The sequence below is a fragment of the Eleutherodactylus coqui genome, chromosome 11 (assembly GCF_035609145.1).
Source record: "Eleutherodactylus coqui strain aEleCoq1 chromosome 11, aEleCoq1.hap1, whole genome shotgun sequence".
Taxonomy (NCBI): domain Eukaryota; kingdom Metazoa; phylum Chordata; class Amphibia; order Anura; family Eleutherodactylidae; genus Eleutherodactylus; species Eleutherodactylus coqui.
This window is the reverse complement of record NC_089847.1, coordinates 77,585,977-77,603,357: the sequence shown is the minus strand read 5'-3', so window position 1 is coordinate 77,603,357 and position 17,381 is coordinate 77,585,977. Positions and strand designations below refer to the sequence as shown.

The window sequence follows — 17,381 nt, the reverse complement described above, 5'->3', positions numbered from 1 at the left end:
TTGCCTCAGTTTTTTAGCTTTTTTTTTAGCGTTTTTTTCGGTGCACAATCAAAAGCATGTGCAACTTATTGTACGCATCGTTACGGACGCGACAATACCAAATATGTGGGGTTTTATTTTTTTTTTACCTTTTTTTATGCTAATCTGAGAAAGCATAAAAAATGTTTTTTTTACTTTTTTTTTTACATTTTTTTAAATTCATTTTTTAAATCTTTCTTTTTTTCACACTGTTTGTGTCCCTCTGAGGGACTTTAATCACTGCCCTGATGATCGCTGGTATAAGGCATGGCAGAGCTACTGCTCTCCCATGCCTTATCGCTCATACAGCGATCTCAGGCATAGGCAATACAGGACGCCAGTGTCTGGCGTCCTGTTGCCATGGTGACAGGCCGGGCTCTCGCGATGACATCGCGAGTTCCGGCCGGAGACACAGAGGGAGCCGCGCTCCCGCTGTGAACTCTTCCCCTGCCGCGATCTACTTAGATCGCGGCAGGGAAGGGGTTAAAAGTGGCGGGCGCATCTCCGATGTCCCCCCGCTGCTGCAGCGAGACGCCGGCTGTGACTGACAGCCGGCTCCCGCTGCGGGATAGCGCTGGATCATATGTGATCCCGCGCTATCTCCAGGACGTAAGTTTACGCCCTGTTGCGGGAAGTACCCCGCTCCCAGGACGTAAACTTACGCCCTGCAGCGGGAAGGGGTTAAAGCGAATGGAGGCGGGCACTCATTGCACACCCATATTCGATAGTTTGAGGGCTCATTCACACCAGCATATAAACACCACATATTACACTACATTTTCTGCACGCATAATACACTGGGAATACAATCTATCGTTTTTAATGGCTTTGTTCACATAAGCATATTTTTTCACACAATGTGAGAGCCCATGAAAGAAAAATTACAAGATATGTCCTTTCCTTGCGTCTACTAAGCATACCAAGAGCCCACTGGAATCAATGGGCGTGCGTAAATATGCACTTAACACGCGAGGAACCTGTACATACGCTGCCTATTTCCATGCATAAAAATAATGCCGATATGCTATAAAGCTGCGTTTTTTGGGTCCATTTTGGCTCGTGAATACGCTGCATATACACGGACTGAAATACGCATACGCCTGTGTGAATGAGCCCTTATCTGTGGTATCTATCAAATGCACTCTTGGGGGTTGTGGGGAATCTCTGAAAAACAGCAATATTACTGATACAAGAGCAGGTAAAAACACCAGTTTCCAGCAGCATGCAGAAGGAAAGCGCAATATGGAGGAGGGAATACCTAAAAATACTGAACAACAACCACTCACACCACCACGACCCATTGAAGGGGTAGTTCATGCTGTCCAAACCATGTACTACAGAGCGCCCGTGTGCATCTTACTATAGCATTTCTAAAAATAAATAAAAACTGAAATTTGATTCGTAACAGCGCTCCAAGTCAAGGGGCTGGGGCTTCGTCTGCCCGCCCACATGTCGAGAATGACATCTCTCCCCACGCTTGTGTATAAAGCTGTCATTTTAAAATGATGCCGGCAGGCAGAGGCTGGCACTGCCCCACCTCCCCGACTTGGAGCGCCTTTCACAATCAAACTTCAAAGTATGTTTATTCTGAAATACCACAGCCTTTCAGCTTAAGCACATACATGGGTGCAGTGTACATGCCCGTCCCGAGGTCCTGCTGCTCGTCGTTCAGGCAGCACGAAACTGGCGACAGGATCCCCTTAACCCCTTCCCGCTGCAGGGCGTAAGTTTACGTCCTGGAAGCCTGGTACTTCCCACAACAGGACGTAAACTTACGTCCTGGAGATAGCGCGGGAGCATATGTGATCCCGCGCTATCCCGCAGCGGGAGCCGGCTGTCAGTCACGCGGGGGGGGGGGGGGGGGGGGCATCGGAGATCTAAGTAGATCGCGGCAGGGGAAGAGTTCACAGAGGGAGCGGACTCCCTCTGTGTCTCCGGCCGGAACTCGCGATGTCATTGCGAGAGCCCGGCCTGTCACCATAGCAACAGGACGCCAGACACTGGCGTCCTGTATTGCCTATGATCGCTGTTATAAGCGATAAGGCATGGCAGAGCATAGTGCTGCAAGTCCCTCAGAGGGACACAAACAGTGTAAAAAAAACAAAGATTAAAAAAAATGATTTAAAAAAAAATGTAAAAAAAAATAAAAAAGTTTAAAAAATTTTATGCTTTTCTCAGATTAGCATAAAAAAAGGTAAAAAATAAAATAAAACCCCACATATTTGATATTGTCGCATCCGTAACGATGCGTACAATAAGTTGCACGTGCTTTTGACTGTGCATAGAAAAAAACGCTTTAAAAAACGCTACAAAACTGAGGCAAAATGCTAATTTTTAGCATTTTGCCTCACTAAAAACGCAATAAAAGTGATCAAAAAAGCCATATGTACCCCGAAATGGTACCAGTAAAAACTACAGCTCGTCTCGCAAAAAATAAGCCCTCACAGAGCTCTGTGTATTGAAAAATAAAAAAGTTACAGGACTTTGAATGCAGCGATTTAGAATAGAAAAAATATTTCCCCAAAAAAGGTAGGATTATACCTACCCGATAATCAGGTTTCCAGGAGTCTCCACGACAGCACCACCTGAGATCGCCTCCTCCTGATAGGACAGGAACACACCGAGAGGTTAAAGTCCCCCCCCCCCCCGTCCTCCCCTCCTCAGTGTATTATAACGAAACTGCCGGGGTAGGAGCTAACTTAAATTTTTTCCTATCTGGTATATTTTTTATTTTATTATCTTTTATTTATTTAATTATTTTTATATACATATATACATTATTCTTTCTTTGGGAGGGAATGTACGGGTGCTGTCGTGGAGACTCCTGGAAACCTGATTATCGGGTAGGTATAATCCTACCTTTCCCAGGGAGTCTCCACGACAGCACCACCTGAGACGTATCAACTAAAGTAATTCTAGGGTGGGATTGCCGCTAAGAGGACCTTACGACCGAAGGCCATGTCCTCGTCTAGCTGCACCTTTACCCTGTAGTGTTTGACGAAAGTATGGGGCTTTTTCCATACTGCTGCCTTACATATTTGCTCTACTGATGCCGAGCCATGCTCGGCCCATGAGGTCGCTACTGCCCTTGTGGAATGGGCTTTAAGAGCCGAGGGGGCCTCCTTCCCCAAGGCCTTATATGACTCGCTAATGGCCAGGCGAATCCACCTGGCTATAGAGCTTTTGGCTGCTTTCTTTCCCTTATTAGGGCCTGAATATTGGATGAACAGGTTGTCGTCCTGCCTCCATGGGCCTGTGGCCTCGATGTACGTCAAGACTGCTCTTCTGACGTCCAAACAGCTTAGGGTTCGCTCGCTCTCATCTTTTGGGTGATTATAGAACGAGGGTATTATTATGTCATGGGCCCTATGGAATGGGGATACCACCTTAGGCAAAAAGGTCGGGTCTGTTTTAAAGACTAACTTGGTATCTGTAATCTTGAGGAGCGGGTGGCGTATGGATAGGGCCTGTAGCTCGCTGACCCGCCTGGCTGAGGAAATTGCCACTAGGAAGATAGTTTTTACTGTGAGCATTTTTAATGAGAGCCCCTCCATTGGTTCGAAGGGTTCCCCTGTCATGGCCCTCAAGACTAAATTAAGGTTCCAGTCTGGGCATATATTGGTGGACCTGGGTCGTAGCCTATCTGCCGCTGCCAGGAATCTATTGATCCACCTGTCCCCGGATAACTTAGTGTCAAACAGGGCGCTAAGGGCTGCCGTTTGAACTCTTAGGGTGCTTGGGGCGAGGCCCATATCCAGGCCGTCCTGTAGAAAGTCCAGGATCAGAGGGACGTCCGCACTGCTGCCTGAGGAGCCTCTCTCTTGTCTCCAAGAGGTAAACCTCCTCCAGATTCTCTGGTATATGCGGTTGGTAGTCTCTTTCCTGCTTGCCATTAGCGTTCTGACTACCTTGCTTGAGAATCCCCTGCCCATCAGTATGGATTCTTCAGTAACCAAGCTGTTAGATGAAGTCTGCTTACGTCGGGGTAGTTCAGGGGTCCCTGCGTTAGGAGATTCTCTTGAGCCGGAAGGGTAACTGGCTCCTGGATGCTCAAGTCTCTCAGGAGGCTGAACCAGCTCCTTCTTGGCCAAAAGGGAGCCACCAGGATCAGGGTGCACGGTTGTGACCTGAAGTGCTGTAGTACCCTTGGGATTAGTGGGATCGGGGGAAATGCGTACGCCAGTTCTCCTCCCCAGTCCTGGCTCAGGGCGTCCACCGCTGTCGGTTGGTCCTCCCGTCTGAGGGAGAAGAAGTTCGTCACCTTGGCGTTTTGTTTTGACGCGAATAGGTCTAGTTGCGGGAGACCCCATTTGTCCGTCACTATCCGGAATGCCTCCTGGGATAAGGACCATTCCCCTGGGTCTAAGCGCCCCCGGCTGAGGAAGTCTGCTCTTTGATTTAGAGATCCCTTTAAGTGTACCGCTGACAGTGAGATGATGCGGCCCTCCGCCCAGCGAAATATCCTTTGCGCGATACTCTGCAGAGCTGGTGACCTCGTGCCCCCCTGGTGTCGGATATGGGCCACTGCCGTGGTGTTGTCCGACAGTACTCGTATATGTTGGTTTCTTACCGTCTCCCCCAGGTGCTGCAGGGCCTTCCAGATTGCTTGTAGCTCCCTGTAGTTTGAGGATTGACGCTTCGTCTGCGGTGGCCATGGGCCTTGTAGGAGCTGGTCTCCGACGTGCGCCCCCCACCCCCAGGAGCTTGCATCTGTCGTGATCTGTACTGCCGGGTGCAATATCCAGTGGACTCCTTCCCTTAGATTTCTTGGGGACGTCCACCAGCGTAAGGATACCTTTACCGAGTTCCTGATCTGTATTCTGTTTTCTAACGAGGCCTGCCTGCCGTCCCATGCTGCGAGGACTGCTGCTTGCAGGGGTCTGGTATGTGCCTGTGCCCATGCTACCCCCGGGATGCATGATGTTAGACTTCCTAGGAGGGACATAGCCTCCCGGATTGTGCATGACCGTCTCTGCATAAAGGATTCTACCATGTGCCGAATTTTCTGCCCCTTTGCCTCGGGGAGGAAGGAGCATTGGGCCTCTGAGTCGAGTGTTATGCCCAAAAACACCTTCTCCGTGCTGGGGTTTAGGCTGGACTTCTCCCAATTTATGGTCCAACCTAGGAACTGTAACAGGCTGAGCACTGTTGCCAAGTTCTCTACTAGGCGTTCCCTGGACTCGGCTATGATTAGTATGTCGTCCAGGTATGGGATTATTAGGATCGACCTCTGCCTTAGGTAGGCTGCGACCTCCGCCATGATCTTCGTGAAGATGCAGGGTGCTGAGGAGATTCCAAAGGGAAGGCATCTGAATTGAAGATGCCTTGTCTTCCTGCCCATTTCCAACGCGAACCTTAGGTACTTCCTTGAGTCCCTGTGGATCGGTACATGCAGATAGGCGTCTTTCAGGTCGATCGAGGCCATGTAGGCCCCCCTGGGGATCAACTTTACCGCTGATGTGATGGACTCCATCCTGAACTTTCGATATTTTATGAAAACGTTCAGGGGTTTTAGATTTATTATCAGGCGTGAACCTCCCCCGGGTTTTTTTACTAGAAAGAGTCTGGAGTAATGCCCCCAGGTCTCCTCTTCCTGTGGCACGAGGGACACTGCCTTTAGACGTCTTAGGTCCTGTACCGCCTGCTGAAGCGGGTACAGTTGTTGTACTGGACCTCGCGTGATAATATATTTTCTCCTGGGGGGGGGATACTAACTCGATTCTGTATCCCTGCTGCAGGATCTCCGGGATCCACGGGCTCCTGCAAATCGAGGCCCACCGATCCGCAAAGCCCTGCAGCCTCGCCCCCACTGGGATGGCGTCAGGGCTTCTGCTTGGCTGGGTCCCCCTGGTGCGGGTTGAAGAGGAAGCTTCTCCCTCTGCCTCCCTTGGGGTAACTCCATCGGCCCATCTTGCCTTTGCCTTTATAGGGTTCCGATTGTTGTGCTGGGGTTCGGAAGAAGGTTCTCCCCTTACGTTGTTTTTCCTCCGGGAATCCCTTCTTCTTATCCGACGCTTTCTCTAGTATTTTATCTAGATCCGGACCAAAGAGGAATTGGCCGTGAAAGGGTAGCGAGCACAGTTTATTCTTGGATGTTAGGTCGCCCGACCATGACTTCAGCCAGAGGACCCTCCTGGCCGAGTTGGTTAGGGCCGTTGCTTTTGCCGAAAGCTTCACTGACTCCGCTGCTGCGTCTGCCAGGAAGTTAGTGGCCATCTTTAACATAGGGAGGGAATCTATGATCTGCTCCCTTGGTGTTTTGCTCGAGATGTGCAGCTCCAGTTGTTCGAGCCACACACCCAGGGTTCTGGCGACGCACGTGGCTACCACCCCTGGCCTGAGCGTACTGGCCGCTGCCTCCCAGGATCTTCTTAGTAGGCCCTCCGCCTTGCGATCCATTGGGTCTCTAAGCTGTGTGGCGTCTTCAAAGGGCAATGTTGTCCTCCTAGCCACCTTAGCCACTGGGACGTCTACCTTGGGTATTTCCTCCCAATTTGCACATACCCCCTCCTCAAACGGGTAGCGCCTCTTCACCCCCTTAGACGAGAAGGATCCCGTGTCGGGCTTCTCCCACTCCTTACGTATTAATCTTGTTACGTTGCTATGGACCGGGAAGGTATGTTTCTTCCTCTCTCCTAAACCCCCAAAGACCTCGTCCTGCATTGAACGGGGTTCCTTGGGTTCCTCCATTTTCAGTGTAGCTCTAACGGATTTAATCAGCTCCGTTAAATCTTCTCTATGGAAGAGGTACTTTTGGTATTCCTCTTCCTCTGAGGACTCCTCAAGCATCAGCTCTTCCGGTTCAGATCCCGAACTCTCTGAGTCTGAGAGTTCCTGCGGGGTATGCGCCTTTCTTCGGCGCTTTGTCCCCGATGCCCCTCTGGGTGGAGTTTTTGGGGTCGACAGCGCTGACCGCACTTCCTCTTGGACGAGTTTTCTGACGTCCTCGAGGAATCCCCCCGATTCCTCCTTGACCAACTTGGCTATGCATGCTTTGCATAATGGCCTGGCATGCGAAGCCGATAGTCTTGCGCCGCATTCTGCGCACTTTTTAGCTTTGGCTCTGGGAGGGGCAATTCTTCTATCCCCCTGGCAGACAACAAAATTTACGTGTAAGGATGCAAAATTCATTAACAACATATATGAATATGCATGCCTTGTTTGCCCCACTGGCTACTTACGGTTGCCGCCGCGGTGGAGCATTCCGCGGCCTCTGGTGCTGGAGCACTCATTGCTTTATTACTGGTGCTGCAGACACTCTTGGGGCGTTTTAAGCCAATACTCACTGAGTGGCTTCCTTGCTCGGCGCCATCTTCTCTCAGGTTCCTTTTGAATCCTCTCTCTTTCTTTTTTTTTTTTTTTTTTTTCTTTTTGAATTTTGGCGCCTTTAAATTTTAGCCCCGCCCTCTCCGAGCGCCGGCCGTGCTGCGCGATGACGTCATCATGCTCGCCGCTTGCCGCGGCGCCCCGCCCCCTCTCCTGCTCGTTAAGGGGAAGCCGGAGGCGCCGCGCACGTTCCTAAGCCGGCGCGTGGGAGAGCTGGAGCCCCGCATTGCACCCCCCATGGGCCGCCGCGGGAGGAACCTGGCCCGGGGGGACCACCCCATGTGGCGTCCCGGGAGTCGCTCTGCAAGAAGGGAGGACAGGCTGGACCACTGCCCTCCGATCTGCCGGTATGCTTCTTCCTTCCGGGCTGGCGTCTCCACCAGCCCCTCTCAGTGACCCTGCCTCCTGGCAGGACAGGAAAACACTGAGGAGGGGAGGACGGGGGGGGGAACTTTAACCTCTCGGTGTGTTCCTGTCCTATCAGGAGGAGGCGATCTCAGGTGGTGCTGTCGTGGAGACTCCCTGGGAAATGGCTTTTATTGCAGAAAAGTGGGAAAACCTAAAAAAAAATGTAATAATTTTGGTATCGTTGTAACCGTACCGACCCGCAGAAAAAATGGAATGTCTCATTTATGCTGCAGGATTAAGGCTGTAAAAAAAGAAATTAAAAAAATCTATGGCAAAATTGATGCGTTTTCTCTCCCTGCTAGCATAAAAAAAAAAAATTTACAATATAGTCTATGTACCCAAAAGTGCCACCGGTAAAAACTACAGTTCGCCACGCAAAAAACAAGCCCTCATACGGCCGCGCCGATGGAAAAATAAAAAAGTTGACTTTTGATAAACGGACAAGAAAATCCGCCAAAAATTATTGCGTCCTTAAGCCCAAAATAGGCCATGTCATGAAGGGGTTAAAGCTTTTATTTATTTTTTAAGAAGAATGAATATAGTAGCACAGTATGTAAGGCTGAAGACACATTCCATCCAGTTCAGCCTATTATCCTGCTATGCGCACGCAATCCCCACATCCTCAGGCAAAGTGTTCTATAGTGTCACTTCTCTTACAGTAAAGAACCCCCTTCTATGTCGGTGTAGAAACCTTCTTTCCTCTAGATGTAGAGGGCGCCCCCTTGTTATAGTCACAGTCCTGGGAATAAACAGATCATGGGAGAGATCCCTGTATCGGACCCCAAAAGAGTTACACATAATTATTACGTCGCCCTTCAGCTGTCGTTTTTATAAATTACAATACCCAAATAGGTTATTAAAATTGGGATTATTTAGTCCGCCCATTCCTTTTATTACTTTAGTTGCCCGTCGGTGTAGTCGCTCAAGCTCTGATGTGTCCTTCTTGAGTACAGATGCCGAAAACTGTACACAGTATTCCATGTCTGGTCTGACCAGTGACTTGTAAAGAGGAAGAACAATTTTCTCGCCATGTACCCATAGACCTCTTTTGATAGACCCCATGATCCAATTTGTCTTGGCAGCAGCTGCCTGACACTGGTTGCTCCAGTTAACTAAAATCCCAAAGTCCTTCTCCATGTCAGTTTGCCCCATGGTTTCCCATTTAGTGTGTAATGGTGGCATGTATTTCCTCTGCCCATGTGCAGAACCTTACAACTGTGTAATAAATTAGCATCATTTGTGAAAACATGTCTCTAAAAATTACCGAAGAAGTATTTTAATCAGGTACATTTTAGCTGCTAAAATGTAGGCGCTAAATATTCAAAAACAGGTTAATTGTACCTACAATAATAAATCAAACAATAATACAATCCTTAATTGTTCGATAGAAACGTACAACGTATAAAGAAAGTGTAAGACACACCTTAATCCTTAATGGTCAGAAGATTAAAACACAAGAACAATGAAAATAATAATATTATTATTGTTTGCCACATTCAATCTGTGTCATTAATGGCTGCGTAGGCCCAGATAAAGGATGCCAATTTCGCGATATCTGATTCTATCTTCGTTAACTGCAATCTCAAGTCGCCCCTTATACATATCTGAAGTTAGTTTCTTGCTTTTGTCAGGAGCTGCTGAACTGCGCTGAATCCCCTCTCCACTAAGTACATAGATGGAAAAGCTAACGCGGGCAACTTAACGTCCGGCCATAGAATAGGAATTCTTCACTTTCTCCCAAAAACATTCATAGCAACATTGTTGGAAAAGTGCTTGAGCTTCACTATTGTGTTTCAAGTCGATGAACTGCTCTTATGTTGACCTCGTCAAGTTGGTCAGATATGTCTGCGAGATAGGCAACGTAAAGTCGTCGTAGTAGGGCCTTATACTCACCTGGTCCACAGCGTCCCGATGCCTCCCGATTGTGTCCAGCGGCAGCGCAGCGTCTTCCTCATCTCACAGCTGTCTTCTGCTGGTCACGGAGCTTTGAATTCCCCGCCTCCAGCAAAGCAAGCGCTGTAATCGGCTAATTGAGCTCCGGCAGCCAAACACAGCCGGCGCTCGATGAGCCAATCACAGCCATTCAGTGATGTCATTTCTCCGTGCCAGGTATGAAGAACTCAACCCGTTATCAGGGAGCGGGATACAGTTGAAACAATGGTATCAGCTGTATCCGGCTGCGAATCCCTGATAAGGCTCATCGTTGTCTTTCAGCACTCTGAAAGACAAACTGTGCGCGACGGGATAACAAAAACTGCATGTAAGGGCACTTACACAGAACTATTATCGCTCAAAAGACGTCTGTTGAGCGATAATTGTTGTGTCTAAATGGTCCTTAACACGTCCAAAAGCATTTCTTCCACATCAGCAGCCGTCTCGTCAATACTTCTTGAAACAGTGTCATTACTCAAAGGAATCGATTTCACCATGGCACACACGTCAGGCCCCAGCATAGTACTCTCTCTTTAACTGCGGGTAACACAAGTGTTTCCCCAATAGTACGATTTGCCACATTGTGCTGTTAATAAAGAGACCTTAAAGGAAGCAAGGTCAAAAATAGAACAGACGGCGCTCAAAAATAAAGCCGCTCAGACCGCAGCGCTGAAAAAAACGGCTGTGTGAGAAGCTCGCGTTTTTGTGTGACGCGATGCAACAGAAAAGAAGGCTTCATAGGGCAACATGAGCTACAAAACAGGGCAAATTGCACCAATATTCAGCAATCCACAATTTATTTTTTTCTCTCACAATGTACGAATTACGGGCCGCGAGCGAAGAATTGCTGTGATTCTCTGCTCGTGGACATGGGGCTGGCGCTTTCCATAGCAACGCTATGGAAAGCTTCAGACAGCGTGATTCACCGGCAATTTACCACAGGCGAAATCGCTGTCGTGGACAGGGGGCCTAAAGCTCCTATTTATTGTCTGTACTCCATTTCGGAGGACATTTTTTCATCTATGGAGCTGTGTGAGGTCCTTGTTTGCTGCTGGATGAGCGGATGCTTTCAGTGGTAATATTTTGGGGTAGAAATGACTTTTCAATTGTTTTTCATTGCATCTAGGGAGCTGAGGCGTATAAACACAATGCAAGAGTTGTTGTTTTATTTTTGCAAGCTATTCACCATGCTGTGTAAGCCCCCCTGCACACGGGCGGAAATTCTGTGGCGGGATTTGCCGCTGAATTTCCGCCCGTAGCAGCTGCCATAGCTTTGCATTAGAAAACGCAAAACTGGGCAGACGGCCGCGATTTGTCTGCGAGCAATCACACGCGGAAAGCAAATCGCGGCATGCTCTATTTCTGTGCGGGTCTCACAGAGGCCCGCACAGAAAGGTCAGTAGTGCTGGGCCGGCTCTGCTGGCCATGCATTAAACCTTAACCAGGGGTTGTACAGACAGACATCGCCAGGACACACCGGGGTCGGAGTGTTACCACCATGAGGGTCACCATTAGGGTTCATTCACACAGATGTATGCACATTTTAATCATAAAAATACATAATGTGTGACCAAAAATAGTTTATGCTGTTTTTCAGCAGCTCCGGCATGTTTCATGTACACAAAACCTGCGTATCTGCACATGAGAAAAAATAAAAAAAACGCAGACAGACTCATTAAAAAATGGTGCACAAATACGCAGGTTCAGAATTTTCGTGCCCCACAAGCCCTCACAGGAGACCAACATCACAAAATGCTGCTGATGCAAAAACTTCAATTTAAACTCAATGTTACTTCGCACATTACATGTCTGTCTACGGCCGGATTGACATTGGCGCTGGAACCTCTGTTCAGATCGCTGCAGATCTAGCACAAAATACATAAAGAAATAGCGCTGCATGCCGTACGACAAAATGCCAGACAGCTGAGCGGAAACCGAACGGACGACATTATAGTCAATGGAGTCTGTTCAGCGCTGTTCGGTTTAGTCATATGATGGACGGATGTGTTTGACCGCAGAGATTCCCCAAATGGGGCAGGAAAGCGGAACCCCCGAAGCAGACATGAAAAAAACCCTAACGCTTTTGGTTCTATATAATGCTGAAAGTGCCTTTGCCTTCTATAGCGCCCGTGTACAGATAACCTACCCTAAGGATCAAATCCGCTGGGTCCGACACCCCTGTTGGCCCGCTGTAACCTAATTATGGCGAGCGGCGGACTCCATACTGTGGCCCATGCAGGGTCTCTGCAGCGTACAGAGCCATGCTGGAGGTTGCACTACAACAAGGGTGTTAAACCCCGAGGACCCACATCACTCACCCTAACTGGGTTACAGTGAGTCAGCGGGGGTGTCGGACCCCCAGACCCCCCCACCCACCATGACTAGGTTACAGTGGGTCTGCAGGTGTGTCAGATCCTCAGACCCCCCCCACCATAACTAGGTTACAGTGGGTCTGCAGGGGTGTCGGATCCTCAGACCCCCCCCCCCCCCATAACTAGGTTACAGTGGGTCTGCAGGGGTGTCGGATCCTCAGACCCCCCCCCCATAACTAGGTTACAGTGGGTCTGCAGGGGTGTCGGATCCTCAGACCCCCCCCCCCATAACTAGGTTACAGTGGGTCTGCAGGGGTGTCGGATCCTCAGACCCCCCCCCCCCCATAACTAGGTTACAGTGGGTCTGCAGGGGTGTCGGATCCTCAGACCCCCCCCCCCCATAACTAGGTTACAGTGGGTCTGCAGGGGTGTCGGATCCTCAGACCCCCCCCCCCCCCCCATAACTAGGTTACAGTGGGTCTGCAGGGGTGTCGGATCCTCAGACCCCCCCCCCCCATAACTAGGTTACAGTGGGTCTGCAGGGGTGTCGGATCCTCAGACCCCCCCCCCCCATAACTAGGTTACAGTGGGTCTGCAGGGGTGTCGGATCCTCAGACCCCCCCCCACCATAACTAGGTTACAGTGGGTCTGCAGGGGTGTCGGATCCTCAGACCCCCCCACCATAACTAGGTTACAGTGGGTCTGCAGGGGTGTCAGATCCTCAGACCCCCCCACCATAACTAGGTTACAGTGGGTCTGCAGGGGTGTCGGATCCTCAGACCCCCCCCCCCCATAACTAGGTTACAGTGGGTCTGCAGGGGTGTCGGATCCTCAGACCCCCCCACCATAACTAGGTTACAGTGGGTCTGCAGGGGTGTCGGATCCTCAGACCCCCCCCCCCCATAACTAGGTTACAGTGGGTCTGCAGGGGTGTCGGATCCTCAGACCCCCCCCCATAACTAGGTTACAGTGGGTCTGCAGGGGTGTCGGATCCTCAGACCCCCCCCCCCATAACTAGGTTACAGTGGGTCTGCAGGGGTGTCGGATCCTCAGACCCCCCCCCCCAAATAACTAGGTTACAGTGGGTCTGCAGGGGTGTCGGATCCTCAGACCCCCCCCCCCCCCCCATAACTAGGTTACAGTGGGTCTGCAGGGATGTCGGATCCTCAGACCCCCCCCCCCATAACTAGGTTACAGTGGGTCTGCAGGGATGTTGGATCCTCAGACCCCCCCCCATAACTAGGTTACAGTGGGTCTGCAGGTGTGTCGGATCCTCAGACCCCCCCACCATAACTAGGTTACAGTGGGTCTGCAGGTGTGTCGGATCCTCAGACCCCCCCCCCCCCCCCCCATAACTAGGTTACAGTGGGTCTGCAGGTGTGTCGGATCCTCAGACCCCCCCACCATAACTAGGTTACAGTGGGTCTGCAGGGGTGTCGGATCCTCAGACCCCCCCACCATAACTAGGTTACAGTGGGTCTGCAGGGGTGTCGGATCCTCAGACCCCCCCACCATAACTAGGTTACAGTGGGTCTGCAGGGGTGTCGGATCCTCAGACCCCCCCACCATAACTAGGTTACAGTGGGTCTGCAGGGGTGTCGGACCTAAGGGACCCCTGCCGCTCACCATAACCAGGTTACAGTGGGTCAGCAGGTGTGGCAGACCCCTGCTGATCGCCATAAATGGGTTACTGTGGGTCAGCAGGAGTGTCAAAACTGCAGGGGTCCTGGTGGTTCGACACCCCTGCTGTCCCACTGTAACCTGGTTATTGTGAGCGGCAAGGGTCCTGGGGAACCAACACCCCTGCTGATCCACTGTAACCTAGTTATGGCGAGCGACAGGGGTCCTGCACCCCTGCTGACCCACTGTAACCTAGCACCAGGTGATCAGCGGGGGGTCCGACACCCCTGTTGACCCACTGTGACCTAGCACCAGGTGATCAGCGGGGGTCCTGGGGGTCCGACACCCCTGTTGACCCACTGTGACCTAGCACCAGGTGATCAGCGGGGGTCCTGGGGGTCCGACACCCCTGTTGACCCACTATGACCTAGCACCAGGTGATCAGCGGGGGTCCTGGGGGTCCGACACCCCTGTTGACCCACTGTGACCTAGCACCAGGTGATCAGCGGGGGTCCAACACCCCTGTTGACCCACTGTAACCTAGTTATGGCGAGCGGCAGGGGTCCTGGGGGTCCGGCACCCCTGCTGACCCACTGTAACCTAGCACCAGGTGATCAGCGGGGGTCCTGGGGGTCTGCTGCTCTATCCTACTGAAAGGTCTGTAACCTTACAGTCCCAGAAGAATACTTCAGCGCTTCCTCGTTCAGCCGATGAGGCGGCCGGCTACTTCTAGCACAGACTGGTGGGCTGCAGCTTCCCTCTCACTACATCACTAACGGCTACAGACTTGTAAAGTCCCCGGGACTCCGCAGGCGGGAGGCTTCCCAGCTCCACTTCTTACTTCACAAACTCCCCCCATCCTCCTCACTCACCTCCAGAGCGATCCAGCTTCAGAATATCCCGCAGATGCTGAGTGGCGTCCACATCAATGTTGGCAGCCGAAGCCATGACTCCCGCAGCTCTCCCGCCTCGCACAGATTAAGCACGGAAAAGCCGTTCGCCGAATAAAACTACTTCCGCTCCGTTCGGTGCTTCTTTTTCTCCTTCCCCCTGGAAACGAGACACCAGCTCAATGGTTCCTCCAAATACACTGGCGCTTAGTTGGCTCCAGCAGCATAGCTGTTGAGTCACGGGCCTCAGTCAGCGGCGCTCTCGGCTTCTCTTACTAGTTGGGTGGAAGATGAGTAATGAGCTGTAGAGGTGATGGTGTAGTCACTAGGGGAGGGGGACTCCATCTATTTCATTAGGGCCTCACACTAGCGGTTTTGGGATGCGTATATTCAGACGCATGTCCTATTTTTGGCAATTTAGTGCAGGCGTCACTAAATCGGTCATCGAAATGAATGGGGTGGGTAAAGAACACAGTACATAGGTGATTGCACGCAGAAGGCAGATTTGCATTGCAGAATCCGCAGCAGGCCTATGGCTCTGGGTTCCACAGTAAATACCGTCCATAACATGCAATGGAAGAGCAATTCTTCCGGCACATGAGCGCAAAGCAATTGCTATTTCCGCTTGCAGAGGAAAAAAATCGCAGCATGCTTTATTTTTGAGCAGTGTCTCCGTGGACGGCTTCCATTGACGTCAATGGAAGCTGTCCAACCTGCAGCCCTTCTGCAATTAACATTGTGGAAAGGTTGCTGGCATCTGCGTCATCGCCTAGCAACGGTGCGAGAAAATGTGTACTGCACGTGTCCAACGGCAAGCTGTCCCGACCATGCAGAAAAATAGGACTGACAGGCACGCAGGGTCGCATACAGAATCCAGCTGTTGTGCCAACAGGAGGCAAAAAAAACCCAGTTATAACATCATTAGTTTGCTTGTCTGCGCAAAAGCAGTAAAAATGCTGGCAAATCACCCAAAAATGCAGCTCTGCACGCAGTAAAACGCCGGGTAAAAAAAACGCAGCGTTTCTACATACGGTCACGGGGGAGTGGTCTGAGTTCCGTTCGATAGTGACGGAACTCATGCGTGCTAGGACTCAAACACAAGTGCAAACATGCCCGCCGCTGCGCAGTGTATTTGCTGATGAACCAGTTAAAGCTTTTTTTTTTACCGTTTAAATTATACGCTATTATGCTCAGTAAAAAAAAAAGGAAGGCGGAAAGGTGCGCCCTAACGCTTCTCATACATCGAAGAACTATGTGCGATAGAGATAGGTCGAAAATTTGAGAGCTCTATTCAAGTAACGAACCCCATTGACTTCAATGGGAGACGCGAGCATTTTTGTATGGGACCCGCCGGTTGCCGTGCTTTTTTTTTTTGTTCCCCCCCCCAAGCCAGCCACAAACTACCGTTGACATGTGCAGTGGGGAGGGGTCAAAACTGACACGTCACAGTGGGGAGGAGCCAAAACTGGGGCGGGGTCGAACACGGCGTGATGCTCACTCGAGCACCATCGAATATGCTAATACTCAAACGAGCATCAAGCTCAGCAGAGTACGTTCGCCTAACTCTAGTCAAGTCCTATCTTTTCTCACGTGTGGTAATGTCACGAAATAATCCCAATAGTCAAAACCAAACCATTGAAATAAATGGTCTCGTTTCATCGCATCTTGCAGCCATGATTTTCACAGCCATAAAACCTGAGAAAGTCGCATTCGTCTGTCTGAGCCCTTAGTGACACATTGATTTCAATATGCTTATTCACATGAGGGATGCTGCGAAATTGAAAAATTATTACATGTCCTATTTTTGGGCAATTCCTCATAAGGAGTCACCCACTATTTCCTATGCAATTTTTAAAAAAATCACATCACACTCACATCCCATGCGATTTGCGTGTGAGTGTGATGTACTGTTTACCATTAGGCTTTTCCATGAGCGCATATCGGCCGGCCGTGAAAATATATGTGCTGTGATCTGATGCATTGGATTCCATGGATCACATGGGCTTATTTGTGAGACGTAAAAACACCCAGCCAAGCCAATATAGCGCCGGGCGTTTTTATGTTGGACCCAAAACATGGTCCTTGAACTATGTTTTGGGCCGGAATACGTCAGCCGCTGCATGGGCTCCTATGGGAGCCCATGGCAGCGGCCGTAGGTGGGAGGGAATTTAGCAGCGTGGCTGCTAAACTCCCTTCCTTAATTCTCCTCCTCTTCCCTGTGAAGGCTCACCTTTCTTCCTCCCCGCTTGTTATGTGCAATTCGAGGGGGCGGAGCTAGGCACTGATCCCCCCTGCTTCCTCCCATTGATGGCTATGGAACTAAGCACCCACCCTCTTGTCCATAGACATCAATGGGAAGAGGTTGGGCAGACCGCCACTTAGCTCCGCCCCATCCCGCCCCCGCCAATTGCACAGAACGAGCGGGGAGGAAGAGAGGTGAGCCTGCGATGTAGAGGGAGGGGAAAGGGGAGATGGCCCGATGAGATCGGCACATTCGCGCCGGCCTCACCAGGCCATATGAACAGGCGCACAAACATTTGATTTGTGCGCCTGTTCACCAGCCGATATGCGCTCGTGGGAAAGAAGCCTTAACCCCTTAGTGACGAAGCCTGTTTGCGCCTTAGTGACGGAGCCAAATTTTGGAAATCTGACGTGTCGTTCAACATAGCATAACTCCGTAAAGGTTTTGCATATCCAAGAGATTCTGACATTGTTTTTTCGCCACATGTTGTACTTCATTTTGGTTGTAAATATAGACCGATATAATTTGTGTATGTTTATTAAAAGCGCCAATATTGGGAAAATTTTGAAAAAAATTGTCATTTTTTCACTTTTTTATCTAATATCTCAAGTGTGCAAACATACTGTACAAATT

At 50.4% G+C, this 17,381-nt stretch overlaps 1 protein-coding gene across 1 annotated transcript in view; it reads right to left on the bottom strand.

Moving 5' to 3' along the window:
- Positions 1–14,683, bottom strand: part of EDC4 (enhancer of mRNA decapping 4) — a 226,702-nt gene extending 212,019 nt beyond the window's left edge. Inside the window, exon 1 of the mRNA XM_066582703.1 lies at positions 14,489–14,683. Within this exon, the coding sequence (XP_066438800.1) occupies positions 14,489–14,564 (76 nt within the window). The 5' untranslated portion in view covers positions 14,565–14,683. The remainder of the gene's footprint in view (positions 1–14,488) is intronic.
- Between the last annotated feature and the right edge of the window lie 2,698 nt (positions 14,684–17,381).